Genomic DNA, 27817 nt, shown 5'->3' on the forward strand with positions numbered 1-27817 from the left:
TTTAATTCCTTATCTTCAATCCGTCAGGTCTAGAAACTGACTGCTTTAATGAAAGCTGAGTTCATCTAATCACTAGTTCAGGAGCTTGGGCTTTACGACAAACACCCAAAGCACAAGTTGGCAACATTTGAATTGAGTGTGATTAGGACACCCAATTCCTCTGGGTTGCTTTGGAAATCCCAGACATGTTTTTAAGTCTACTCTTCTGTCTTTATCCTGTTTGCTTTCATATTGATGCCAATACTGCAGTGTCTGAGCATTAAAAACACAACTACATTCTACTTTTACTTTCCAGCAAGTAAGACTAAAATGCTGGAATAGAATTAAAATTGAGGGGGCGGTGTACGTGCATGTGTGCGGGGCCAGGGGAGGAAGGTGTCAGGCATACAGTACTTACTGTGGGAGAAATAAGTTTAAGAAAGGAGTGCTACATTTCATTCTGACCATCGTCAGGTCACTCTTCTGGTCCTGAATTCCTCAGCCAAGACCTGCTCTGTGAAAATCCTCTCTTCTGCCTGATTCCTGCTACTTTCAGGTTCACAGATTCCAGCAAACCTTGGAGGTATATTGAATTCATTCAGGTCCAGCACCCAGAAGTTTCACTTTGTGTTTTGCGTTGACATTGACTCAAAAAGCGAATCAGAGAAACAGCTGAAATCATACAGCAAAACTCCTGGGGACATCCCCCCTCCTTCCGGAAAGTTCAGGCTCTCTTTATTTTTAGCTGCTAAATTCTTGGGGGAGAAGGAAGAGGTCAGTGGCTTTCAACCCTTCTCACATCGGTTTTCAGATGGTAGCAAGTTGGTCCAGTCTTCTCTCTGGTCCATTTTCTGATGGGAGCAGAGGGCATGTTAGCTAGTAGGCCAATTCCATACGTTCGCCTTCAGGCGCAGGCAGCTTTCTAGCAGTCTGTTCCACAACATCTGCACTGGAAACAGTCCTATTTGTTTTTGCTGTAGCATTGTTGTTCAACTTTGGGGCTAAGAGATCTCTTAAGTGCATTTGGCCTAGGGAAATTGCCATGCTTGTGTCAGAGTATTGGGGGGAGAGCCATCTTCTGAAGACATTTTGGAGGGGAGAGACGTAGAAGGCCAAATGACCTCTCCTGCTCTCCTTAAAACTGCTCAAGTTGAGGGGAAACCTTGGGCTTCTGGGGAAGAAAGCGGTTATTGAAAGGGAAGGAGAGTTCTTGGCTGGCCTAGACATGTGGGATGTTCTGGGTTTTATGAAAATTTTGCAAGAGTTCTAATATGATTTATGTATGAAGAGTCTTCACATTTTAAGCAATAAGAAATGTCAAGACATGGATTGTTAGTTGATGTTTAAGATGGAGTTATAGACACCAGGTAAAAGGGTTAAATGCAAACAACACCAACTTGGGTACCTTTTTGCAGTTATAAAAGTTGTTTTAAAATGACTCAGAGGTTAGGTCCCTTGAACTGTATTGATTGATTCCTGGGTCACTTGATTTCTTCATCCCCTCTACTGTTATCCTCTTCACTTCTGAGTTATTGGATACCATGTGCAAAGCATGCCATATATGCCTTTTAGAAGTGTGGGGTTTAGTGGCAGCTTATAAAGAAAATGAGCCATGATTTGTGCTGTATTACATGGATGCCCACATAGAGCTAAAATTCTTACTAAACCGGGTAGATTATTTCATTTCTGCTGTCTACTTTGTAATAAACTATTGTGATGGGGCAAGGTCAGATGGCTATAGAAAAGCAGTGGGAGACAGCTATATTAGCTCCAGGCTAAACAAATTCTTGGTACCAGGATAAGGTAAATGGCAGCTGCTCCAAGTCAATTAAGACACCTGGGGCCAATTAAGAACTTTCCAGAAGGCAGGGAGAATGCTAGGTTGATTGGGACACCTGAAGCTAATCAGGGGCTGGCTGAAACTAGTTAAAAGCCTCCCAGTTAATCAGGTGGGTGTGAATGTCAGGAGCTGTGAGAGGAAGTTGCGCTGTTGGAGAGACTGAGCAGTACATGCCATATCAGGCACAAGGAAGGAGGCCCTGAGGTAAGGGTGACGTGGAGCTTGAGGAAGTGGGGGCTGCTGTGGGGAAGTAGCGCAAGGAATTGTACATGTCATGTTTCTAAAAGGTCAGCTACCATAGCTGATACTATTAGGGTCCCTGGGTGGAGCCCGGAGTAGAGGGCGGGCCCAGGCTCTCCCCTCTCCCCCCGCCCTCCCACGATTAATCACTGAGACTGGGAGACAACAGAGACTGTGCAAGGGAGGATAGCTTCTCCTCTCCTCCCCTCCCTCGCTGGCTTATGATGAAAATGGCTCAGTAGACTGTGACCCTTGTCTCTAGAGAGAGAAGGGTTATGTGGAGGGTCACAGTGAGCCTCTGAGGCTAGTGAAATTCGCCCGCAGAGACAAGGACAGAGCTCTGTCACACTATACATAAGCTGGGTAGAAACTATGATCCTAGTTGCTATTCCATTCTGCAGTCATGCTTCTTTCCTTTTCCTGTTTGTATTAACCATTAAAATACTAGATTTGTTTGTTTTTGTTATAGCACTTTTTACAGTATCTAATATTTTGGCACTTTTTGGTGTTTTATGGATTGTATTAATACTTCTCTCAAAATGATCCAATTTTATCAAACAAAAAGGAACTCTGCAGAAGGCCAGACTTTCTCAGGGAAGCAGACATGGGTAAAACTATTTTACTACATTTTAAAGAGTTTATTGTACATTTCTTTCAGACTGGAAAATGTAACAATGTTTGGAAACATTTGAAAAGGAAGATTACATCTGTTTGCTCACAATATGAAAGAGGCAACAGAAATGTACTACCAAGTTCCCATTATTCATTTGCATAAATTCAGCACACCCTGAGAATATCTTCCTTCATCTGTGTTAGTCTTGCAAATGGATTTGAATCATGGTTGATAACTCCTAAAACAAACCCTGGCTCCTGCAACTTTCATTATTACTGACGTTACTCGAGAATCTTACTTCATATTATCAAAGCAGCTGAGTAATCTCTGCCACAGAACATAGAATTTAGAGTTGGGAGTGATCTTATTAGGTGATCTAGCCTCATTGCCAGAGTGGGATTGTGCCCTAAGCATATTTTCTAAGTGCTCTGTCCAGGTTAGTTTAGCAGTTTCCTGAAACAAGACTTTCCAGCCTTGAAAAACAGTTGGAGAGTACCATGCACTTAGAGGACCAAGTCTAACCTCCACTCCCCACAGCACAAGAGCCCAAAATCCTAGCCTCATGAAATACAGACTACAACATCTTGGGAAACCACAGCTATCTTCTCCTTGTATCTGCAAAGTGAGGGCAAAGCTGTAAGATTTTTGTTGCTGGTAAACTCGGATAATAAGCAGTGTACTGATCTCTCAAGGAGATATAAATTCAAGCCGATATTAAGTTGTGTATCATTTATAGTTAATTTTTTAAAGTATATACATTTATATGCAAATTTGGATCTATCTAGAGTGACTTAAAATGTGAGTACCTTGGGCCTAGAGTTTATACAACAGGTACACTCTTGTCTGGCACCTGTTAATCCCCATGTAGTATTTGCATGTCCCTTCAACACTGTTGTCATAACCTTGTTGATGATGTACAGCTTGATCTTGTCAGAGGATGCTTTGACTATGTTGCTTTTGAAAAGCAGAGACAATGCCAGTTGGTTGGGTGGAAGCTGCAGTTGTTCTGAACTCTAACCAATTTAGTGGGGAGAATTTACAAATTTTATGTTTTTTTATTGTTGTAAAGGAGAGAAGATGGGAGTTCAGTATGGAATATGTCTGCATTGCAGATGCAACAAGGATTAGCAGAAAGGAGGGAAGTTATTTGTATTATTGTAGTGCCTACATATCCGAGGCAGGATTGGGAAGTCCACTGTGCTAGGTACTATATAAACACATATGAAGAGAGAGAGAGTCCCTGACCCGAGGAGTTTATCTTAATTTAGTCTAGCTTACTCGAGTTTTCTCCAAACTTTATATTGAAGTTGGTAGGAAAATCACACACTTATTTGTTATGCACTGATTTCTAACTGGATTGGATTCTGATAGTTCTAGAGTCCCACGACAAGGTGTGGAAGTCAGATTGCTTGAAAATTTTAAAACTAGACTGGATAAAACACTAGCAAACTTAACCTTAATTATAGCAGAGCTAGCATTCTGCTATAATACGTTGGAGAGAACAAGCAGGCATGATCAGGGAGCTGGACAATGGGATTGTAGTTTCTCTAAATTCTATGAAAGACAGAAACCAATGCAAGAAGTCTCACTGTGCGAATATCTTTTTAACGTTACCCACACTGTAGCTGAAATCCAGGTAGCACACCCAGGTACTTGAACTTGATTTAATACTCAAGTTCTAGCATAGTTCTTCTGGCTGGCAAAGCTTGGGATTTATTCTGATATTTGCGCAGTACAAATGTTCCTTAGACTAGTCTAACACAGCTAATTGAAAACCATCCATCTCAGCTGCACTGGTCAGGAAACTGTGCTGGAGTTGTGATAGTAATGATCATAAACCAATCTCCCTATTGTTTGAACCACTGGATGTATTAACTCGGGGGCGGAGCCTTATTCTGTATGGTATAAGAATGCCTTTTTGCACCTGGTCACCATGTTTGGTTTGTTCCAATGGATGCTGCAAATGATTCTGTCAAGCACAAATTACTGTGTGTGCATCATGAGGGGCAAGATCTGTGCGCTCTCCTTGTCAATGCAGATGGCATAGCAGAGTTGCCCAACTCTGGTCCTCGTTGGAGGAGCACCTTTGAGCGTTGTATACCTTCCATAAGCTTTGTAAGTTTTTAATTATTTTTCTGGTTTCAGTTTAGTGCTTTTTTTTTTTATTTGTTTGGTAGCTGAGGTAGCAATTTTCTTCTCTGGTTTCCCTCTAGGATCCAGATATGGGAATGGTCCAAGCCCATATCCAGAAGGAAGACATCCCTCCAGGCGCCCTACCCAAGGTTCAGCTAACATCACATTGTCCACACATACTTTACTGCCCCTTGGGATAGTGGTGGAGAATGGGTGCTTGAGGCAAGGTAAATTAATTGGGAGCAATGGAGACGGAGGGGAGAGGGCCGCATTGGAGGTGCTATGGAAATTGATTTACACTGATAACATCCCACAGGACAATTATAGAAGTATACCTTGCCAACCCCCTTTCCCCTCAAAGATGACCTCCATATGACATTTCTGGGTGCAGGGGTACTTTAAACCATCATTATCAACTGTGGAGATCTAGTGTAGGATATGACACAGGACCTGCAGCATCACACAATGCCCCTTAAATTTCTGTGATCAGATGAAATGAAGCTGCAGCAGGAGATGCTGACAACAGATAAATTTTGTCGCTCTGTGAAAACTACTTGTGCCTATATTGGCCTGTTCACATTGACTTCTATTAATTTCAGTTTGTCAGGCTGGCTCTTTGTTTGTATTGTCAACACACACTAGTAGGCAGCATTAAACACAGGAGCAGTCAAAAGTACCAAGAAAGTAGCAGTGTTACATTACCTGTTTCTTTGGCTAGGTATCTGGCTATGGCCAGGCTCTGATGAAGGGTAACTCCATCCACTTGTAAAATGGGGATTTTTCCAAATGGGATAGCTTCAAAAAAATCACACATGAAAAACATTAGAACAATGTTAAACTCAACACCAGTGTAATAGTTTGCACTTATAATAGTGCCTTCCCTCTGAGAATCTCAGAGCACTTAACTGTTTCACAGGACCCCATAAGGTTCTGTTTTACACATGGATAAACAAAGGTACAAGGTTAAGTGACTTTCCCAAGGTCACTCTGTGATGCAATGGTAGAGCAGGGACCAGAACCCAGTTTTGTGTTCTTTTGACTGAATGTGCTACCTCAGTGTCTGAAATTCTGCAGATCCAATAGTATGCAAGGAGAATTTTCAGTAAGGCTTAATTTTCTAATATTTTTCCCTTCTAATAGGATAGTCTGGATCTTACTGACAAAGTGCCAGTCCAGGCTTTATAACTCTGGAGGAGTGAAGAAGGCCTGGTGGGGAGGTGGGCAGAGGCTAACACAGATGCTTTTGTTATGCTCTTATTGTTTAAAAAAAAATCATATTCACTGACTCAGACATTTTTTTCTTCCAAAAAACACATTGTGGCAGGAAATACATCAAGCATTTCAGCTGACAGTCCACCAGCAGAGGAACAAAGGATGCAGAAGGGTAAGGGAAAACTGCTTCTGACACCAAGACACAAACACCAAGTCTAATGCAATACATTATGACCTGGCTTCCATGTCAGAGACAGTTAGAAGGAAAAAAAAAAAAAAAAGCAACTACAGGAAAACCACGAAGTCTGAGAAATAGGGAGGGAGCGAAGTTCTAACCAAAACAAAATTAGCATGGCTATTCTGAGAGAGGAGGGCTTAATCTCTGGCATCAACAGTGCAACTCAAATTGAGACGAGACCAGTGTTTAAAGAGAGTTAAATAAAAATGTCACTGGTCCAGTAGCATGATATACCTAGAAGCTCGGACTCATCTTTTGCTCTATCTAGGAGACTCCAGTGGGTTGGTACAAAGCCTTGGAGATGCAGTTAAGCTGGGAATGGGGAAAAACTAACAGGTAGCTGGGTGGATATGAGAGGGAAGGAGGCTGAAGTGTAAGATGAGTCAGTCCAGAGGAGGAGGGTCCCCTATCTTTCTGGATTTGAGCGACGGGGCTAAGGAGTTGAGATGGATCTTGTTCTCTTAAGGAGAGGGAGGGGGAGATACTAGCAGTGTGTACTCACCTGGCATATACTGACCACTATACTAGCCTTCAGTGCACTGAGGTGCAGTTCTCAATCTGTGAGCCACAGAATAAAATGTTTTGAGGACCAAGATTTGAGGAGTTACTTCTTTGGGGAGATGGTCCATGAGAGGATCTCCTGAAATGGTCTCTATGATGTAAAGGTGAGGGAAACCCTGTTCCTTAAAGAGTAGTGTGAGTCAATATTTAAAACAAAGACCTGAGAGTTTAGGGTGGCAAGAATCTGCCTGTGGGGAACTAACCACCGTTCTCTCATCTCAGCTACTGAAGGGATTATAAATTTCAAGCAGATGCTGTTCGGGCAAATTATAAGTGTACATCCGTGTTGATAATAGCAAGAGACACTGGGTCTGATTCTTAATTACACTAAGGCCCCTTAAAGTGACTGTAAATGTAATGCTGACAGACCCAGTTCGTTGGCAGGCAGGACTGAACCTGGGGCCTCTGGAGTTCGTGCATGAGTGAAAAGCCAACTGGCTGGTAGCTAAGGCTGTAGAGCAGACTGATTTAACTCATTCTAGGGGGTCTCAGTGCCACTAGATGAGACAGAACACCACACCCAGAGAAGGTGTGTGGGTTACATAAACATAATTTATGTTCATTTTGCAGCCCCTTTAATCTGTCAGAACAGTATAAAGAGATCATAGTGTATAAATGATAATGGAATGGAATGCTAAACTACATTATACATTGAGCCACTAAGTATAAAATGCAGTACGTTATGGGCAGAGCATTAAAGGCTCTTATGATGAACACATAAGCAAGCTCTGGCCAGTCCATATCTGGTACATAGGAATCTGACATGGTGTCAGCAGCAAACTAAGAACAGAATCAGAAAGAAGAGAGCAACAAAGGTTGCTGGATTCATCAGCATGCCACTCTTCAATGCCCAGAGAACTTCAGCTTTGAAAACCTTCAGAATGGACAGACTGGAAAAAAGATTTTGTACGTTTTTTTTCCTGCAAACAAACTCCATGAAGAAACTGGCAACATATAGATGTCGTCTTGAATATATGCTATGGAAAAACAAGCAGGAACGTATCTTTAAATCCTTTGACGTCGTTGAAGACACTCACAAGGATGACTATGAAAGGGTTCTGGTTATGTTTGATGTATACTTTATATCCTAGAGAAACATGGTTTATGAAAGAGCATGTTTTCATCAGAGAATTCAAGAACCTGGAGTAAATGTTGAAGTTTTTGGAAGATCTCTGCATACAATGGCTGAAAACTGTGATTTTGGGAATGCAAAACATGAAAATATCTGTGTGTGATTGGTTATTGAGTTAACAGAAAAAAACCTTTCATAGCAGCTCCAACTGAAGAGAGATTTAACCCTAGCCACAGCTATACAGATAGCAAAGTAGTCAGAATTAGTCAAACAGAACAAAAGGCAGGAGCAACTTGAAACACCTGAAACTACCACAGATGCTGTAAACAGGCCATTTAATGTCTAAGTCATTGTCATAAAACCCTCAAGGCAAGGAGAGAGAACCCCCAGGCTAAGGGGAATAAATTCCAGCCTACATGCACACTGTGTGGAAAAAGCTATTTCCCAAGAGGCAATGCGTGTCCAGCCAGAGGCGCATGATGTAATACATGAACGAAATATGGACATTTTACCCCTGTTTGTAATACCAAATCAGTCAAGGTTGTTGAGTCATATTACAGACAATCGAGCCATTGTTTCTGGGATCATCACTTGTGATTACATAGAACCAGCCTGGAGAGTGAAATTAAATATGCATGGTGAGACTATTGACGTTGAAATTGACTCAGGAGCTGATGTCACAGTGATCTCAGAGGGACTTAAAATCACCTTCAACCCCTCCAAGGGCTGAAGTCACCTGACATAGTTCTGTCTAGCCCTGAAGATATTCTGAACTGCATGGGCCAGTTCACCACAGAAATAACTTGGACAAAAGCTCTGCATTTAGGGGATATGTGATCAAAGGACCACAGATCAACAGCCTTGTCAGCCTCAGAGTGACAGCCATCATGGGCCTAGTGAAAACAGTGGGAGAACTCGATGGAATGTTTAGTGACCGTGGACTTGTGAAAGGAGATCCAGTACAAATAACCTTAAGAGACAGTGCTGAACCATTTAAGTGTACATTGACCTGGCAGGATTCCTATTCCACTACTGCATAAAGTGGACAGTGAGTTGAAGACAATGGAGTGGACTGGCATAATCAAGAAAATCTGTGAGCCGACAGCATATTATGCCCCAGTGGTGCCAGCTATAAAGAAAAATGGAAAAATACAAATCATTGTGGATCTTGAAACACCTAATGAAGCAAGAGAAAAATATATTCTCCCAACACTGGGTAACTTCCTCCCCAAAGAGAGAGGAGCTATGATATTCTCCAAGCTGGATGCCTGGATGAGATTCTGGCAAATTTCTTTAGTCAGTGAATGGAGAAGCTGAGAGAGCTGTACAGACAGCCAAGAAAATCCTTTAGCAGGAAGATCCATTCCTTGTTCTTCTAAGTTAAAAATTAAAACCAGTAGTTACTACTGGACATAGTTCAGCATAATTCCTGATGGGAAGACAACACAGAGCTACTGTTCCAATTTTGGAAAAGAACCTATTTCCTAAGTGGCCAGACATGAAGTGAGTAGCCAAATCAGATAAAAAGGCTGAAAGAATTATGAACACTTGTACAACAGACATCACCCAGTTAGAGAACTGCCAGGTCTAGAGCCTGATCACCATGTTAATTTCAAATGGGACGGTGAAGAAAGATGGACAACTCCATATGTTGTGAAGAAAAAGAATTCAGCACCTAGTTCATATGTGATTTTAGACCAGTAGTGGAGAGTTCAAGAGAAACTGTGAACATCTACAGTTTGTTCCTCACAGAGAACACTCAACAGAGCAAACTCTAAAGATGGCAGATGCAGAAGAAGACTACTCAAGGATACAAAACCGACCACAGCCAGTCCTTGCAACTAATGGACAGCCAGATGACCAAGTTGTTATGCATTCAGGTCATGGAGTTATGAACGATTCAGAGACACTCAACAGAGTGATTCATACTGAACTTAAGACAGTGTGATCGTGTAAATACTGCAAATGGTAGAAATATAGGACTTAAAGGGGGAGATCGAATGGAAGGCTAAACTATACTGTGCAGCCACTAGGTGGCACTGTGTATAAAATACCCTAGCTTAATGAATCTCAGCCAGACCTGGCACAGCATTTTGATGAATGCATCCGGTGTGTGCTTAAGCAAGCTCTGTTGCCAGTCCATATCTCATACAAAAGAACACAACAGATAATCTTGCTGCTTGTAAACAGACAAGGCATGTTCAACCCCTGGAGAACGATCATCATTAAGTGATAGCTGGTGTGGCATTTTTATTCTATTGAGGACCTCTCAGTTACTCCCAACACTAAAGCCTTTTCTACAGGAGAAAATCGTACCCTTTTTCAAAATTGGTTTAGTTAGATGGGTGCAGTCTCCTTGGGTGAATGCTCTAGTTTGTTTAAAGAGTGCCTTACATGGATTTATTTTGGGATTGATTTCCTTCTGACTTAAGCTGAATCAATAAACACCATGTCACATAGTCCATACGCAAGACAATAGGTGGACAACCCACATCAGTGACTGGAACCCCAGAGACCACAAGTGACCCCTGGGCAGACTGAAAACGTACTGGACTGATCCCATGACAAAACTCTCTGGAAAGAACATGCTCACAACAAAATGGAATGGTGTGGCATTGACTTGCGTTCGTGGAGTGGTGGACGAGGACAAGCTGGACAAAGGTGAATATACACCAAAATAACTGTCCACATACAGGGTTTGCACCAATTTAACGAAATCAGTTTCTAAATGGAGTTACAATGGTGCAAGGTTCTTCAGACAAGGCCTAACCTGTCTTTAAGACAGGTTTAAGAGTTTGTGGTGACTTGCTATGTCTGTCGCTGCTTCAGCTCTATTTTCTTCCTTCCTGTTTCTGCCACTTTCTCCAGTGAGAACAAATTTGCCCAGATTTCAGTTTGGACAATACATCACAATGAGCATCTTTTGGGGGGGGGGGGAAGAAACTAGAGTCCCCAGTGAGATGTGTCGAGAGAGAGAAAATGAAAGAGGAAAAACACTGAAGCATTGTGAGTCCAGGACTTGCTTTCAAAAAAAGCTCAGTTGATATGGAAATTGATTAACTTTTACCTCATGCTTCTGTTTTTTAGCATGTAGTACATAAATCACATTGGGTAAGAGAATTTAGATGTCAGACATAAGCCAGCTGGCAGCTGCCCAGAACTTAAAGGGCTCCTGTATGCACTTTCACTGGGTACATCAAGAATTTACATGTATGCAGTGCCAATGACAGCAGGTTTTTTTGAGTGCAACATCCCAGGGTGCCAGGATAAATTTTGATGATGAGGAGGATGATGCCAAGAGAAAATTAGAATTGCTTTGCCCCGATGAGAAAGCACATGCTGTTCGTCACTACTGATGCAGTAATGGAGTTCTTCTGCTAACAGGGTTTTTTATGTTTATTAGCTAGAGAGCAGCAAGTTCCAGGCAACAACAGTGTGTTACTGAATTAAGAATCAAACAGAAGGGCACATTCTTGCCTACTAAACTGAAAGACCCCATGACTGTGAAGCTGACAAAGTGCTTGGCCTTGTATTCAGCGCTAGCAGTGCATTGTGCCCTGGTTACCACTATGTTTAAAGCTGTGTGATCTTCAGCTGGCTTATCTACAAAGGATAATGCCCAAAGCTTTTTGTTTCAGTGAGATAAACTGGGTACACTATTGCTATCACTATGCACTATCAGCTGTTGAACCTTCCAAGTACATCCAGGCAGAGCGTGTTGCTGTCCGTGGAACAAGGCTGCTCTCAACAACTGTTGTTGTGTACTTAGTGACCAGCAGTGTACAATACATCCCTGCTCTGAGGAAGTGGTTACGTTCAAAACTGTGATTGTTTTTGACAATGTCAATAGTACAGCCGCACCAGATCGGGAGCAGTGGCTGATCAGCAGTGAATTAAGTTAACGGAAGAAATGAGAGAAGCACAAGATTTCAGCTGACTGATCAAAAATCATGCAGTCAGTGAGTGGATCAGTGTGACTCAACTTTTGGAGTTGCTGTTAAAACAAAACGCCACACAATACAGTGGAACTGATTTTATTATATATATACATATATATATATAAAATCCTAAAAACATAAGCGTGGCCATGCTGGGTCAGACCAATGGTCCATCTAGCCCAGTATCCTGTCTTCTGACAGAAGTCTGTGCTGGATGTATCAGAGGGAATGAACAGAACAGGGTAGTTATCGAACGATCCTTCCCCTATTATCTAGCCCCAGCTTCTGGCAGTTATGAAACCAGAATTGATTAATCTGGAAACTGAATTGAGCAAAGGATTACTTTTTCTGTTTTCTACACAAACACTTACGAAGGGTAGCGAGGCAAACAGTGTAATTTTATATTTGGCACCTCACTTTGAGCCAATCAGATCATTTCCCCCCCACACACACACCAAACTTAGCAGCACAGTATGAAAGATGATTCTACACCCTTGATTTTTAATCTGTAGTCTGTGGACCCCAGAGGACCACAGACTATGTCGAAGATTTCCAAAAGGTTTGCACCTCCATTTGAAATTTTCTAGGGTTCTGCAAATGAAAAGGTTGAAAACCGTTGTTCAACACTACAAATTACAAACAAGAGTCAATCACTTTTCAAAGTTTGTCAGTTACAACAAAAAAACATGAACCCTACAGGACGTTGCTTTCTTGACAGTTGGAGAAAGTAGATTGAGACACAGGAAATGCAGTTTATCAAGGGAATTCATGAGATAAGCAAAGCTGGTAAGTGCTGAAGTTCTGTTATTTTGCTGGTTTTAGATAATTTATAGCACAGAGGTGGCCAAACTTACTGACCATCCGAGCCATATGCAACAATCTTAAGAAGTTTGAGAGCCGGGGCGTGTCTGCCAGGGCTCGGGGCTTCAGCCCCGTTGGGCAACGCCGGCTGGGATTTGGGGCTTCAGCCCCACTCCTGCTGAAGCCCTGACTGGTGCGTCCGGTGGGCCTGAAACCCCAAGACCCTCCTCCTCGCTGGGCAGGAGGCAACACATGTTGGGGGCACATGGGGTCACATTCCCCCCCATACTTTTGCCAGGGTTTGCTTGCCCCACTTTGTCACATGGTGCTGCTGGGCTCCCTCCCTGCAGGGCAGCTGCTGGAGCTGGCAAGCTGGGAGCTGTGACTGGGGAGAAGCAGCAGGAGACACCTGGGAGCTGCAGGGAGAATTGTTGCTTTTGCTGCTACCTCTCCCTGCAGAGCTAAAGCAGAGGACCCTCCCTGCAGCTCCCAGCTGTTAGCTTCAGTGAAGAGGCAGCAGCAAAGGCCTGGGAGCTGCAAGGAGTGACTGATGAGGGTAAGGGTGGGGGCATGCTGGGGAGGGCGTGATTCAAGCTGTTGGAGGGGGCCGAACCTTTAAATCGTGCCCCCAGTTCTCAGCGGGCACCACACCAGTCCTCTCTGGCAGAAGCTTCTAGCCCCACCAGCCTGCTGTAGGGCAGAAGCCCTGAGCTCACCCCAGCCTGGTAGGCAGAGAATGGGGGTGAGTATGAAGGGTTCCATGAGCCGCGATTTGGCCACCCCTGTTACAGAGCCTCAAATTTTGTTTACTTGCAGATTTCCATTAACTGGCTATTTTCGCATTGAAAACATGGGCAACGTCAAGCTTCACATTTGTAAAGCATTTTTGCTCAGTGATAAGCTGAGATTTTTCTTGGAGAAATGACTCATTTTAGATCTCTAAATGTTTTTGAAATATGGGTCTTTTTGTGTATGTGACGTGGGCCCATTTTTCACTAGTAGTGCAAATACAAAAACTATCACTTCTGAATAGTTTTATTGCAAATGTTTTCCCATTTTTAAAATCAGAAGGCAAGATGAGTAGATCTTTGTAAAGAGATGGTACAGATAATGTCCCCATCAGTATCAATCAACTATCTCAGGCCATAAACTGGGTGACAGACCCCCTGAAATGAGCAAACATGGATGAAGATTTTTCAAAAAAGAAAGACAACAGAAAATATTAACATCTAACCCTTGAACGTAAGGAATTGTTCTGAATCGGCAGCATATTATACTCTTCAAAATGTGATCTTTTGTAATCAATGGGAAAGAGGAAAAAGCAGAAAATATTACATTTTCTTGTCCATGATTCGTGTGTATGTATATATATGACAAAAATATGAATATGCACTATATATATTTGTTAGGAGTGACATTGCACTCCATATGTTTATAAGGATGAATAGGATGTAACTGGAATATGCTTCATGCAAAAGATCTCTTGTAACGTATCATGACAAAGCTTGTAATCTACTGAGTGTGTTCATCCTATTCGTATGAATGTATCATTCTTGTATCTAAAACTGGAAAAATGAAGCATTACGCTGAGGTTGTATTGTAATTTACGCAAAGTGTGGGCCATTAATGGTGACTAAAGATCTTGATGGCTCCCATTAACTAGAACTATTGATTGTAAATGGCTCTGTTTCCTTGTAAGCCTTCCTGTGTTTGTGAGAGTCAGGCCGGAAAGAATGGAGGCTTGGGGGGGTCTCACAGGACATGTGACCATGTCACCTGGTACTGGAATCTATCTTAAACCTGGTGCTTTTTCTTTTAGAAGGAGGGGTGGGGACCCAGTGAGACAAAAGATTCCTGCCTTGTGCTAAAGCTATAAAAGGGTGTGGAACAGAACAAGGGGGGTTGCCAGTCATGAGAAATCCCCTAGTTTCCACCTGAGCTAGAACTAACAAGGCCTGTACCAGGGGAAAGGATTGGTCCCAGACTAAGGAGTCTAGTCTGTGAAAGAAGTTTATTGGAACATGTTTGGGGGTGAGATTTACCTGTATTCAGTTTCTTAAAGGTGTTAGGCTTAGACTTGCATGTTTTGTTTTAGTTTGCTTAGTAACTTATTTTGTTCTGTCTGTTATTACTTGAAACCACTTAAATCCTACTTTTTATACTTAATAAAATCACTTTTGTTTATTAGTAAACCCCAGAGTAAGTGATTCATACTGGGGGGAGCAAACAGCTGTGCATATTCTCTATCAGTGTTATAGAGGGCGGACAATTCATAAGTTTACCCTGTATAAGCGTTATACAGAGTAAAATGGATTTATTTGGGGGTTGGATCCCACTGGGTGCTGGGGAGAGGTGACCTGCTGAGCAGTTTCTGGTTAAAGCCTGCAGCTTTGGGGGCGTGGTTCAGACCTGGGACTGTGTTGCAGCAGACTAGCATGTCTGGCTCAAGTCGGCAGGGTTCTGGAGTCCCAAGCCATCAGGGAAAACTGGCTCAGAGATAATTTCAGCACATCGGGTGACAGTCCCAAGGGGGTCTCTGTGACCAAACCCATCACAGTCAGGATAACCAATCTGTTTTCCAATGCAGAGCTACTAATCCACACATTTAGGGACTAATTTGACACTTCTGAAGACAAACAGACTCATGCTATAAACCATTTTAAATGTCTGGCATTTCATCAGTGATCCTTCCTCTAGAGTTCGTGTAGTGTATCAAACCAGAGTGTGTGGCAGATGCTTATATTGCTTTACAGTTTTATCCCTCAGAATAACAGGACTTGGTTAGGGCCATAAATTATCTACAATACATTTAATTATTCCATATAATTGGACAGAGGTAGAGCTATAAAAGTTTAAATTTCCCTTGTATATTTTCAACTTCACACTGCAAAAGTTAAATGCCTTTTTCCTTTGAAGTGTCATTACCAAGACAAATCAGGAAATGCCATGGCTTTTAAATATCTGAAATAACACAGAAATTTTCTCTGTTTTTTGCTGATTGTACAGGGTAGACCTGGTCCAGATAAAAACCCAAATGTCACCGGAGAATAGTTTTTAATGTGAAGCTAAATGTTGTGGGCAGAGATTGGCACCATCTGGAGACTTAAATCACCATTTACCAGTGAGGAAGAGTGAGTTTGAGCAGCGTAGTGATTGTTAGGAAGGAGACTTTCCCTACTGGATGGAGGTATTCACTTGAATCTCAAGCACTTCCTTAATATATGAATTAAATATGTTCTGGGACACTTTTTAAGATCCGCAATTATCATGAGAGAAATTCACAAAACTTTTATGAGGCTCCCTTGCAGCTGTCTTTATTTTTGCTGGCACAGAAGATGCAGGATGAAGCACTGTTTAAATCTTCTCCAGTTGTCTTCTACTGTCTAGTTTTGACTCTATGTGGAATTTTTATCTGCTTCATTCTTCCACGTAGGAAACGTTAGTTCCTTTTTATTCCTGGGACTTGTGTTCAGTGATCAGACAGTGCTTTAGGAGCTTGAAAGAGATTTTCTTTATTCTGTGACTATGACAAACTGGTTGTGCATAGCAATAGCTTCACAGCACCCCACCCAGGCTGTGTTTGGGAAATTCAGCTCTTAAAGACCGTCCCCAATACCACACAGTGCACCCATTTCCCTCCAACTCTTTTGCTGCCTTGTGACTAGAAGCATGGAGTCGATGCCTCAGTCTTCTTACCCAGCTTCCTCCTTTTTAAACTCTGCCTCTTTCCCTCCCTCCTCCCTTTCTAGTCCTGGAAAGAGGAGAAGAGGAAGGATAAAGAAGAACTAGAAGAAAGGAGAGAAAGTAGATGGTGAGATGGGTAAAAGGATAGTATCTCTGCCTTTGAGTTTCCTGCCACGGTCACCCCCAGAACCCAGACAACCCTCCTCCTTCCATCTCCCAGGGCTCTAAGACAGGGTTTTTCAGACCTCATCCCTCCTCTGACCAGAGGAGTAGAAAAGGAATCTCACTCCTATCTTTGAGAGCCCTTACACAGTAACAAGAGGGCCAGCTCTGATGCTGCCTCTCTTTGTGCCTCAGATCCTGAAGCGTCCCTCAGGCAGCCTGCTTCCAAGGGGATCTCTACAGCAGCCACATTTCCTCAGCACTGAGGGTAAGTTCTGCTCTAGCCGGCTCTCTTACCCTTCCCCCACAAGTGAAGCATTAACTGCTCCCCTCTCCATCCTTGTTTCTCCCTGTTACCCTCACACAGCCTGTCCACACTAAGATAAAAGGTGGTTTTAAGGAACACACTATGTAACATATTTTAACTAATTCATTTGAAAGCTCTAATGTAGACAGGGCAAACTGTATTTTAACACTATGTTAGCTGATCAACATGGCTTCCCCTGTGGTCCCACTTTGGATGGGATGGGGAAATCTGATGCCATTTCCTTCCTCAAGAGAACAATAGGAACGTGTAAAAACAAACAAACAAAAACCTTCGGCATTCACTGACTCTCTACACCACAACCAAAAGTGCTCGGGTAGCTTCAGAATGCTCTCTGCTATGATTCTACAACCCAAAGGAGCAGAGCAGACCAAGCCAAAATGCCCAGAAGATGTTTCAAAAATGCATCTTACTGTTAAGTAAACCCAACATCAATGCTATAAAGCTACACAAAGATGGAGACATCTCCTACAGAGTTGCTGCCCACTCTTTCTTACTCCTATTGCAGCTTCCTTTTAACATTTTCCTTTCTTCTTTTTACTTTATTTTAAAAGTTTTCTTTTCTCTCAGTCAGGTGACTGCTTTGCTGCCTGAATTAGCCTTTCTGGAAGCAGCAATTCCTGTCTGATTGACAGAAGTCCTGCTTCTGTCTCCATTTTGTTTGTTTCCCCTCTCAATATTCTCTCTCCATTTTGACACCTCACTTTCTCTCTCTGTTTCTTCCTCTTGTCTCTCGTCACCTGCACTTTGGGCAGAATTCAGCTATCCGGTATCTGTACACATTTCCCATTGATGTTAAATGGAAGAACTAGCAGAGGGCCAAATTTGCCTTTTTAATAAAACAACTCTTCTATTCTTCCTTCTCTCTTTCCACCACTTGCCTTCTGTATAATAGCTGTTCCCACTCCTCCTTGGTGTCAGACTTTTCCCACCCACCCATCCATGGTTACAGCGCTCATCATACTTCCCACATTTGTGCTGCTCTGCTCTCCCCTCCCCCCCTTTCAGAAAGGGAATGTTTTTTCAAAAGTGATTGAAATAAAAAGAAACCTTCTCAACCCTGCTTTCAGAGTACTCATTTTAACTGTCTCAGGGCCATTCTCTTTGTAAAAGCAGCTGTCAGGGAACCTGGTTACAATACAGATCTCCCCCAACAGGGTTAAAACACTAGCATATGTGGAACCTTGTGGTGTTTTTTGGTGTCCCCAGACCATGCCCTGATCTATCCAACTTGGACGTTTTTACAGTGTAGACAGGGCCTTACTCTAGAATACAGCAATCCTGCAAATGAGCAAGGTCCTGGGCAACGGTCCCATACAGGGCTAGAATAATTAACTTTCTAAAGTGTGATTAAGCACAGTTTAAAGTCAGCAGTAGTTGACTCAGCTTCTGACACAGTTAAGCTGTCTGCTGAGAATAAAGCCCAGGCATGGCACAAGTCCAGATGGACTTCAGTTAGAACATGGTGGTTTTTTTAGCACCATTCTAGACTCGGCTGGACCCCATTCCCAGGGACAGACTAAAACGTGTTAGGATATGACCCAACCACAAATGAGCTAAAAGAGTGCTTAAAAACACATTTGAAAGCTGCTGTTACATCCGTGTAGGTGGCTCTTTCCAGGCCTAGCATGTCTCGCAGTAGCGCTAGTGAATTCACAACACAGATGAAAAAGAACATTGTAAAATTTGTACTTGTACTGCCAGGGCTTGTGCAGAAGCTTTATTAAAATGTTGCTACATTTTCAGTGCCACTTGAGTCCCTCCTGCCAACCATCAGCTTCTTTATGGATCAGGCTCGCTGGCCACCTATAAGAAGCCACTTATTGCACTTGTACGTGAGCAGGAGATAAAGGTGAGTGGCAGGGCTAGTAAATGATAGCATGAGGTGAGGAAAGCCTTCCATAGCTTGGAGATAAGGTTTCTGGGCAGCATTGAGAACCAGAGAGAGAGAAGTCATGGGTTAACAGTCAGGCTCAGTGTATGGAGCCTTGACAAGCTGGAAGGAATCATAAATGTGACTTTTTTTCCTTGAGTCCTGCTTAATTAGGAAGTCATCTTCTGTGCTTATGTCAGTTTAGCTCCAAGTGTCCATGGGTGGTATTTTCGCCTTTTCAGTAATACAAATTCTCATCTACAAAAAACTGCAACTCTCACGGGAGTAATTTTAAGAAAGGATTCCATAAAAGCATCTTGTGGTCTTCCTAGAAATATCTCCATGTCTGAGCTGTGTGAGAAATAAATGCTTTGCCTTCCTTGCCTGTGCAGTTCCCGGTTGCTGCCTTTCTTATCTGCATGCCTCTGGATGTGTGGTGAGTGCGACTTGATTTATTAGATTAGAATGAGGACTGTCTAATAAGAAGGTGAGTCTGAGAACAAGCAAACAGCATGGGTCACTGGCTAATAAAAATTATTTCCTCTAATTCTTAGCTATTTTTAATGTATGCTTTCAGTAGCTAATTGTGTGCACTTCCCTGTTTTTGCTCATTTCCTGATTACACTTTGTTTTTGGGTGTGGCACACTGCCCTGAATTCTGTACTGAACTAAATCCCACATAGCCCCTCTGCAAGTCAATAATGTTGCCACCCAATTAAGTCATTGAGTGCATCTCAGAAGTTTGGAGCTGGGTGTGCCTCAGCTCAGATACAAGCTGTGAAGGTGTTTCATTGGCTAGCTCCTTAAGACTCTAGCACCTGGTGACTCCCAATAAACACTTAGGCCTGTTGCTCAAGGAAAGGATTGTTTCCTAGGGGGACAGAAAGGAAGGTCTTTCAAACTCAAGGTACAACCTCTCACTCATAACAAATGATAAAGAACTGCTCCCTACTTGGCCCTTTAGGGGCAGCCCAATAGACAGGGTTAAGGCTCCTCAGGCCTTGTAACTGGGATTCCGCTTTTAGTCCATTTCAACAAAAGCAATTAGACATCACCTGTGTTATGCTTCCTGGTTGTGGTTCCTACATGGCTCCTGATAACAGACAGTTGACCTGTGCATGACGAATGCCCCACAATCATCACCCCACAGCCCTTTCCCACAGGCTACTGCAGCTTCTCCTTGCATAAACCTGCTCTCCTAAGGGCTCTGTGCCCCTCAGCAGCCTCCTAGTTTTCAAGCTACCTCCTGTGGCTGGACCCTGGAGACCCAACTCCCTTTCTGGGCCAGACTTTTTAAAATAGTTTCCACCTCCTTCCTGCTATTGACCAGGAAAGGAGACAGAGAAGGTAAATCAATATGACTAGTCTTATTTCTTTTCCCTTTCCCTTCCGTCTCATACCCTTCCCCTCTTTCTGGTGTCCACTCTTCTTTTCCACGTAGATCCCAATCCTTCATTTCAGCTGTTTTCCCATGTGTGATTTCACCTTCCTCCTCCCTTCCCTGGGCTTGCACTCCTGACATGAACTGTTCCTTCTCTACACCATTTTTTTTAGTATTAAAACTGTTTCTAGAGCTGCTGGAGTCCAAGCCAGGATGCGTCTGTGTTTAAGCTTTCTCGTGGACCCCAGAGCTTCATTCAGTTATGGTGCAATGCCAGCAGCCTAACTTGTCTCTGAAACAGGGTACTTGGGTTGTCTAGAGACTGACAAACAGTTACATTCAGCATTGTTTGCTGTGTTGTCTGTTGAAATGACAACCTCCCAAAATCAAGAATAGCATCAGTTTCTTTGCGGTTAAGTGGATGTTTATTTAAACTGAGCCCTGGGAAACAAATGCTTAATTAATATTTGATGTCAGAAATGTTTTAGAGAGAGAATTTGCTGGAGAGGGTAAATGGAAGGAAATTTCACTTTTGAGAAGGATTTTATAAAGCCAATAGAGGAAGAATTGTCTTGTGTTGAAGGGACTGGACTGGGACTCAAGGAAGCTGGGTTCAGTTCTTGGCTCTGCTGTAGATTTCCCATGTGACTGTGTGCACGCCACTTAATCTCTCTGTGCCCCAGTTTTCTTTCTGCAAAAAAAGGGAATAATACTCTTTCCCCCGAGCCCGTCCATCTTGTGAATGTAAAATGTAGGCTATTTAGGGTAGGAGCTATCCTTTGAAATGAGTTTGTGACACAATGGAGCCCTGACTGAAGTTGGGCCATCTAGCTATTACCCTAATACAAGTAATACTATAATACGTGTTTCTTTTTAAAGTGACTGTTCACCAAGAGCCCAAGTGGTGTTCTGTAAAGCTATTTTATATCACTCCAGCAAGAGCCATTCAGGAAAAAGGGTGAGCATCCCCTGAGGAATTCTTGCTTGCTTTCTGCTGTCAGACACTAAATCTCCGAAGATTCATCTGTTTTATGACAGCAGAATTAATTTTCATCACAATAATCACCCACTCAGCAACTTCCCTCTGGACCTTTCAACCACACTTCCAACCTCTGAGCATTCCCTGAAGAGATGGTAAATATTTAGCAGTGCATGACATAAAAATATTCCATGCTACTTCTACAAAGTGGCTATTAATTGTCATTGCTTTCCCCTTGAACTGTAGTTGTTCACATAACACACTGCAGATGTTAGTAGCTTTATGACACGATGAAATGGTAACACCCATTCCTTTTCAGTGTATTCTATGCCAAGGAATTTTTAAACGTTTTTAAAAGAGTCTATTCTGTGACATTTTAGGTCTTGAATTGAGTACATTTCTGCTAGTGATTGAAATAGTTTCAATTCTGTCATTTAAATTGTATGTTTATATCTGAACCCTCTCTGCCAATTTTGTTTCCCAAGTTCTGAAGGATCTAGAATGAAGAGATTGTGTCTCCGGATTTACATTTCTGTACCTATTGAAATGGACAAGAATGATACGAGGTGAGCTCAAATTGCTTAATCCAGATTCATCGCTTAATCCAAATGCCCCACAGCTGGGGAGTGTATGGGCCTGGGATTTTGGTTCAATGAATTATAAAGATTAGAGTCAGAATCAAAAATTCCCATCTAGATGTGGCTTCAGATAAAGCCAAATAGCTTGACAGGCTATAGTTGCAGGTAGCCACGTTTTGCACCTACATTTGAAGTGCATTCCTCTCTAGCACTGGTTGGCAATTTACATTATTTTAATTTGGGACAGGTCGAAACAAGATCGTTTTACCCTGACTTTCCACTCCAACCCTCAACTTTGTTGGTTCAAATCCCATGGAGCCTGAATCCAAACCACCCACTTTTTTTTCTTTAGCCAAAACACCAACCCCAGCCTCTTGATCTGGCAGTATTTTCAACCCTTTGTGAACTCGGAACTTTCCTGGTGGATGTAAACTATTGGAAACTGGGTGATTTCCAGGTGGGACATGAATACTTACTCTGGAAGGTTTTGGTGGCTGCCAAGAGGCACCATCTGGGGAGATGGGAAGGATCTCTTGACTGCTGAGAGTCAGAACCAGGTTAAGAATATAGGATTGTGCCTGTGCCAAACAGGAGAGTCTGCCCACTCTTGTATCTATCTCCCTTCTCGCACTCACTATGCAAAATGCTTTCCCCTGCTGCAAGTTCCTGGTTGATCCCAGTAGTGAGGAGGCAGGTCTCATCAGCAGGTCAGGCAGGCTGTCAGGGTGGATTTACCATGGAGCTCAGAGAGGCTTCATGCAGGGAAGAGAGACTGGCAATCAAGAGGAGGTAGGCTGACAGGTGGGGTGCCTAGTGCTTGCTGAGTCTGCATGTGTGATGATTTCAGGCCAAATCTCAAGAGGCACTGACAGCCTATAATTCCATTAAGAAAAGGAGGACTTGTGGCACCTTAGAGACTAACCAATTTATTTGAGCATAAGCTTTCGTGAGCTACAGCTCACTTCATCGGATGCATTCAGTGGAAAATATCTCCTCACTGTATTTTCCACTGAATGCATCGATGAAGTGAGCTGTAGCTCACGAAAGCTTATGCTCAAATAAACTGGTTAGTTTCTAAGGTGCCACAAGTCCTCCTTTTCTTTTTGCGAATACAGACTAACATGGCTGCTACTCTGAAACCTATAATTCCATTGAGTTTGAAGGGAGTTGCAGGGGTCAGCTTCTCTCAGGATTTGTCCCTAAATCATCAGACCTGGAATCCCAAATTAATAACAATTAAACTTTGTACAGCGTGTCGAAAATCAAGTGTTAGGTAAGTGTTACGCTTTATTTGCTTATAACAACTGTTGCGGGGCTCCGAAAAAGACTGGAAGCTCATCTGGATCCAATGTCTCACACGCACTACCTTTCCCGCTTTTGGGATATTAGCCTAAAGGTGGTCTGTGCTAGCCCTGAGCAGGCATTGAAGAGGAGAGCCGGGTAAAGTTTTTCCAGTGCAACAGTTTTCGGCTGGAAAATGCTGATCTGATGGAATAGAAACATTCCATGCGAGTGTGTTGATTCCATTGACACTTTTGTTGGAAACCAAATAGACTGACAGACTGGCCAGCCTGCCTGGTATACTGGCAGCCTGCTGGTCAGGCTGGCAGGAAACCAGTCAGGGTCCTGGCTGCCCGGTTGGTTCCCCAGTTGCCAGCCCCAGGACTTCCCAGTTCATGAATGTCCACTTGGCAGGGAGGCAAGCGGGCTGGACAGTGAAATGGATTGTTCCATTTTGTCAGAAATTTCCATACAGAACTAAACATTGGCAACTTGGCATTTCCTGCAAAATGGAGATTCCTATTTCTTGCCAGCTCTATTGAAAAGCAACCCGGAAGAGTTGCATTTACATAGCTTTGCTTGTTTACCGGTCTTCTTGAATTTGCTGAATATTGAAGTTACAGAATTTTTTCCCGAAATTGCTATTTTGAAATCCGACAGTAGATTGTCTGACTGGTGACAAAAGGAAATAAATGAAATGTACGTTTATAGACATTTTGTTGTCAAAGTACCTAAACCAAACCATGCAAAGCTTTCATGTTTATGGTGCACTGAGAACACATTATAGTAATTGGCGAAAGAGTAAGAGAGAGAGAGAATAGCATTAGAAGTAAAGAATGAATTGTCCAGCCAAAGCTGCTGAACAGTAATATTGAGTTAAGAGAAATGCTCAAAGATTGGCAAAATTGGCCGCTCCAAAATCACACACACTGCTACATCATACTGTTTAATCCTGTTCAAAAGTAAAAGCTACAGTATTCTAAATTACTGTTCTGCATGTTAAGATTAACTCTTAACATCCTGCAGTGTTTGTTTGCCTTGGTCTTCCTAGGAGGAGAATTTAAATGAATTCTAACTCTGGGCAAGGGACGAGGTTTCAAACTCTGTTCTACAGAGATACATGCATGCTATTTTTCAGTAATATCTTTGCTTGTGAGACAGGATGGAGAGTACACTTTTTGTCCCATGCTTGGTTTTTTGTTTTGTTTTGTTTCGTTTTTTAAAAAAAATTCCACTTTGTGGTTTTTCATGGTTCCATGGCTATGGTCCCTGTAGATGTGGTTTTCCAAACTTTTTTTAAAAATCTGAAATGTTCTCTGAGGAGCTCCCTTAGACTCTGAATCAGAAGATCTGTCCCTTGTCTACAGTAATGGGAGGAGAGAAGAGATGCTGTTCTTTCCCCTGGATAGCTCAACCTTTTTCTTCCCTTGAAAGAGTAGTTTAAGAGTCCGATTGTGGGCTTGATTTCTGATGTCAGCATTCACAATTGGGCCCTGATTTGTTCACAGAATTAAGTGTAGAAATGCATGCATGTTCTTGTGTATGTGGTCATCCATGGAAATTTAGCTTCTGTGCTTTCCCCCAACCTATTTTCAATATTAGAGTTACATAATTTGTAGCAACCAAAAATACACAGCTCTGCTATATTGTATAGACTATTTTTTTCAGATATAATTTTTGTGTTTAAAAAGGGAATCTGCACAAAACATTTTGAGCTATGTAGGATTTATTGTCTAGTCTGAATGAAATTAATACTTCAGAGAGATGCAAATAAGCCATGCACCGCACTGCTGCTGCATCTCCTTCTGCTAATGTTTGTAGTCTTCCAAAGTCTCCTAATATTTAAAGACCTGTGTGAACTGTGATACAAACTATTGCAGATGTGAATGAGGAAATCTAGCATGATAACCACATAACTAGTGTAATTCCTAATTGTTGGCTCGTATCAGTGGTAAAAGCTAGTCACTGGAGCTGATGCGGTCGTCTTATCATTACAACTGTGAAGCTGGTATTTTAGAGCAGAAAGTCTTTCAGTGATTATGTAGCATTGTGGCTTTGCTTTATCCAGGATTTATTGGGGAGGCTTAACTGAAACACCAGGACATAGCAGTTTTTATTGCTTCTACTTTTAGGCGAGGCAGTTTGAAATGAGGGGATAAGAAGGAACATACAGCCCATGATTTACATGGGCATATGTTCTGGTAATGTCAGTATTCTCTTTGTAGGTGAAGTCTGTAGCAGACCAGTTTTAAGGAGAGCTGGTGGAATTTTTTTTCGATAGAACAGTGTTCCATCCAAAATTGTGGTTTCATCTAAATCAGAACATTTTGAATGAAGATATTGATTTGATATTTTCCACAGCGAGGTTTTCAAACAATTAAAAAACAAGATGGCATATTTAATTTGGATCTTGTTTCATGCCAAGGTTATTTTCTTTTGACTGTCTTGTTTATTTATATTACTGTATTATATTATGTTACATTCGCTAATTATGTCTTGACACTAGTAAAAACAAAATACACTTCAGAAACTTCAGCTCGTGCAGAATGTGATTCTGTTTCTTACATGGAGAGTTTTACACTTGTGTTGTGAAAACTACACTGGCTTCCAGTTTGTTTCTATATTCTATTCTATTAGAATTACCATAGTTCTGATAGACAAAACCCTGTACAGCTTAGGCCCTGGCTAAAAGACTGTCTCTTTGTGCTCCATCCTGATGGTTAAAATCAGCTGAGGCAGAAAAGTCTAGATTTTTATTTGTTGAGGTTGGAGGCAGTGCAATTGCATTGAAGGACTGTCATTTGATTCCTCTGCAGGGCCCAAGTTTACATGACTGAACCTACCTATTTATTCAGGCTTTTGGCTGTGAGGGCATGGGAAGGAAGGTTTGCCTGCAGAGTTGGCTAGAACGGCTATTTGAGTTTTTTTTGCTGTGGAGTTCTTTGAGAGTTCTTGTGATTTGACACTTTCAGCATTGAAACCTTTTACTACCCATAGCTCTTGATAATTATGTACGTGCAACTTGAAGTTATATTTATTGCATAAATTGCAATACAACCAAACAACATCAGAGAAGCACTGAGCTACACTCTCCTCACACACATGAACCTTGAATCTGACAAATTGACTTGCATTTGGGTGGAGGCGAAATTGTATTGTTTGAGTACCTAAATATCCATTAAACATTAGCACTTATATACTCTTGTGACACAACATGACACATTTCACCATGCTATGTCTAGAAACACTGTAAGAGTGAATAACTTATTATTATTTCCTATGGAGTAGATTTTCCCATAGTCAGCAAGTATTCTGCTGCTGGCTGGTCTTATGACAAAACCCATATCTTCAGCAGTGTTAAATTAGCTCCTGGTACATGTGAAAATTATGCAACTCTTTTTTTACATAGTGCAGCTGGAATGGTGCCATTATCTCTGCATGAACTCACCCTCACCCAGTCTCATTGATGTGAGCCTTGAGCTGTCCAGAGGTAGGGATTCAGGATCCAACTCTTGGCCAAAGTGGGATTTTCAGACGTCTATCCAATTATTTTTGTAGGCTTAGAGTTTCCCATGACAATCACCACTATATGTCCAATCCTCCCTCTCTCTCTTTACTTGTATTTCTAAAACAATTCGTGACCCTGAGGAAGCACTCTATGTGCCTGATTTTGCCATTCACAGATTTTCCACTGTGTCGGTGGGAGTTCCAAGCAGAGGGTTTGCAGAATCTAGCCCCAAGTGGGACACCAGCTGAACCTTCCTCCCCCTGCACTTTACCAAATGTCTTATTTACTCTGAATCCAATGTAAGAGTCATAGTAATAATGGTAACATTATCAATGTGTATATATAGCAATTTTCATCACATATACTTCCAAAGTATGTTACAATTTTAATTAAACCTTACAACACCCCGGTGGGGGGGCATAGGGGAGTCAGTATTATTTTCATATAACAGATTGAGAAACAAAGGTTAAGTGATTTGCCCAAGGCACTAGAGTAAGGGCAGATCCAAGAACCGAGCTTAGAAATCATGGTTCCCAGTTTCTTTTTCAAGAGACCTTGCATCGCTTATCATTCGATCATGATGATGGTAGTGCAGATGGGCCGCAGTCAAGCATAATGGCAAACAGACACTGGATAATGTAAAAGCTTCATCATTGATGGCTTCATGTCCTGAACACTAAAAATATTTTGGAAAGTATTTTTCTGCCCTACTGCCTGACTGGCTTGAGTGTTTGTGATATCTTCAACTGCTGCATGGGAGATACAGCAGTTTGAACTCAAGACTTGGCAAGTAAGTCTGATTTTCATATGTTTTAAGTTGTAAATGCATTTGTGATTTCTAAGTCTCCATTTATATTATCTGTTTTATTTAGTCTTATTTAAAAAATCACCTATCCAAAATTTTAGGTACGTGTAGAAAATGTAAACCAACTTTATTTGTGGACACACACAAATTCAACTTGAAAAAAGTCCAGCACTAAAAATTCTCCTAAATACCTCCAAAACCAACTCTCTGACCATCACTCCCACCCACTTTTCTCCCCTTCTTACCTGAAAATGCCTTGGGGACACCCAAGTTATACTGCATGACGTGATGGTCAACAGAATCAGGCTCTGGTGGAGACATGGTTTCCAAAATCCAAGGCCCCTCATTGAAAACAACGTGTCTCTATTTCTGCCCTGTTCCCCTTGTGCCCCTTCTTATTTTGGCCAGGGGTGTCTTAGTTTGAGCACCCCAGCTAATAGCAAACATCTCAGTGTCACTTAGGGAGAAAATGATGTTTAAAGCATTCAAGATTCAAACCATTTGGGGTTTTATAGGCTAAAATAACCTTTGATTGCACCAAGAAAGAATTTGGAAGCCAGTGCTGATCATCTCATGTGTTTCTTCCAGGAAGTACCACTTTACAAATGGAAAGC

General features: G+C 42.1%; 1 protein-coding gene across 2 annotated transcripts in view; it reads right to left on the bottom strand.

Moving 5' to 3' along the window:
• Positions 1-27817, bottom strand: part of HPGDS (hematopoietic prostaglandin D synthase) — a 70756-nt gene that overhangs the window by 9438 nt on the left and 33501 nt on the right. For both annotated transcript variants that reach the window (XM_084627488.1, XM_084627487.1), the window contains exon 3: positions 5508-5600. In XM_084627488.1, coding sequence (XP_084483614.1) covers positions 5508-5600 — 93 coding nt within the window. The remainder of the gene's footprint in view (positions 1-5507; positions 5601-27817) is intronic.

This window comes from Lepidochelys olivacea, assembly GCF_965140295.1.
Source record: "Lepidochelys olivacea isolate rLepOli2 genome assembly, chromosome: 4".
Taxonomy (NCBI): Eukaryota; Metazoa; Chordata; order Testudines; family Cheloniidae; genus Lepidochelys; species Lepidochelys olivacea.